Source organism: Octopus bimaculoides, chromosome 1, assembly GCF_001194135.2.
Source record: "Octopus bimaculoides isolate UCB-OBI-ISO-001 chromosome 1, ASM119413v2, whole genome shotgun sequence".
NCBI lineage: Eukaryota > Metazoa > Mollusca > Cephalopoda > Octopoda > Octopodidae > Octopus > Octopus bimaculoides.
The window spans coordinates 94,359,343-94,361,621 of record NC_068981.1 but is presented as its reverse complement, the minus strand read 5'-3'; the positions used below and the strand labels follow the sequence as shown (position 1 = coordinate 94,361,621).

Below are 2,279 nucleotides of genomic sequence, written 5' to 3'. Positions count from 1 at the left end.
ATATATATATGTATATATGTATATGTATATATATGTGTGTGTGTGTGTGTGTGTATGTAATTGTTTGGGACTAATGGGTATATGTCAATTAGTGTGTTGAATAAAGCATATTCACAATTTGGGCTATCTGTTATCCATGGTTGGGGTCTACTTCAGGAATTCTGCTGTATTAGTTGATACAGCAGGTACAGACAACATGCCTAGGACATCTCAGTATATCTAGCAGGACATCTCCTTTTTTATGCATGTACCTGATGAGATACAAACAGCACAGATTGATGCAACACAATTAGATGCACAAAATCCTACCCATAATGGACAGTTGCAGGATGAGTCAAAACAATCATCGTACTGAATAAAGACTAGTGCCAAATCTATCTTGCATTTTCTTCATCAATTATAATTATTATTGTTGTTGTTATTGTTGTTGTTGTTGTTGTTGTTGTTGTATATGAGGGGTGCAGAAAAGTTGTTGGCTTTGAGTAAAAGAAAATATAGGAGGATCAGTTAATTATGATTTTATTCAACATATTCCTCTCCCAGATGTGCACACTTGTTGCAGCAGTCCTTCAGTTTTTCTAAACCCCTTGAAATAACTCAGAATGTTGGGCCTCCAGCCAGGCCATTGAAAATACCCTTAATCCAGGAATTTTTCAGCATCCCTTTATATAATACTTAAAAATGATAATATTGTTTGTCTACATTGATGTGATTTTTTCATTTTTTTCTTTCAGTTTGCTACGTTGTTTAAAATACCACATGAGTTCCAATTCCAGCCAGAGATTGGTTATATGCAGGATGTTGTGAGGAACTTGAATAAGAGGGATGCTATGAGTTCAATTCTCAATGAAACCCAGTAAGTAATGCATCAGATAAAAACTTAATGGTATAATCTTTAATCTTTTTCTTGGTCCAGTCATTAGACTGTAGCCATACTGGGGTACCACCTTGAAGGGTTTAGTTGAAAAATCAGCCAAGTTTTTTTTAAGCATAGTACTTATTCTATTGGTCCCTTTTTACCCTACTTCTAAGTTATGGCAGTGTAAACAAGCCAACACTGGTTTTCAAGCAGTGGTTCAGGACAAACACAAAGGCACCCACACACACATATATATGTGTTACTCAGAGTTTTCATTGTGAAGTTTGTGAAGTTTCTGGAGTTTTTGAATTCACTGGTGCCATATTTTGATATTAACATTTGTTAGTTGCATCTCATCAGTTTTAAGTTTCTTTGTTTCTTGACAGCACAGTAAAAACAGAGTTTGATGGAAGGGGTATAATCAATTACATCAACATCAGTACTTTACCAATACTTTATTTTGAATACAAAACAATGTAATTCTACAAAGCATTTTGTCCTGTATTCTCTGATTCAGCCATCTTCCTTTAGCATTCAGATTTCTTTGTCAAATGTAATTGTGTTGATTCATGTTGTTTTGAATTAATTTTATAGTTTTGAGACATTGAAGGTGTATTTGTTTAGTTTTTAGAATGCCATCGTAGGTTAGGTGTGATAGGCTGGATCTGGCTGATTTTAACAGAAAACAAGTAGAATATTTTGGCTGGATATGGCCAGTTTAAATGCTAAAGGTTTAATAACAGTAATAAAATTGCAGCCAAGTTAAGATTGATATCACTCAGAGTATGCAGAGTATGTTAAAGTTTAAATTTAAAAAAGAAAAAACTGAGATGTATCAATATCAAGTATTCATATGTGTTCAAATTTGTTGTTTTGCTTTTCTAGTATTTCCCATATCTGTCATCAAATTACATCAATGCCATCAGATTCACCAATTTCAAAGAATATTAGAACATACATTCTTATGATAGAAGTGACTTTGGAGATCTTTAACTATCAAAACAAAAACTTTTCAGGTTAGTATATTTCAAAATTTATGGTATCTTTGTTTCTGAGGTAGTATATCATTGCTGTCATCGTCATCATCATCATCATCATCATCATCATCATCATCATCATCATCATCATCATCATCATCCTTTAACATCTGTTTCATATATATATATATATATATATTATGATTGACCGTTGACTGAACACTATTCAATTTTTTTTCTCCGTGTTTTTCTCCTTGTCTCCGTATTCTTTCTGTTGAAGAGCGTAGCTCGAAACGTCAAAGACTTTCCGTATTCCCGAGCGTCATACTAATATATACTTTTGTTATTTACACCACCTGTCCTCGTCTGTTGTTATTTTTTGTATATTCTCCCACATATAATACACGCTCACGTGGTCGCACCAGCTAATCCTGTCTCCTCTC

At 33.6% G+C, this 2,279-nt stretch overlaps 1 protein-coding gene across 1 annotated transcript in view; it reads left to right on the top strand.

Moving 5' to 3' along the window:
- Positions 1-2,279, top strand: part of LOC106873159 (uncharacterized) — a 161,723-nt gene that overhangs the window by 74,908 nt on the left and 84,536 nt on the right. Inside the window, exons 47-48 of the mRNA XM_014920386.2 lie at positions 735-856; positions 1,745-1,875. Coding sequence (XP_014775872.1) covers positions 735-856; positions 1,745-1,875 — 253 coding nt within the window. The remainder of the gene's footprint in view (positions 1-734; positions 857-1,744; positions 1,876-2,279) is intronic.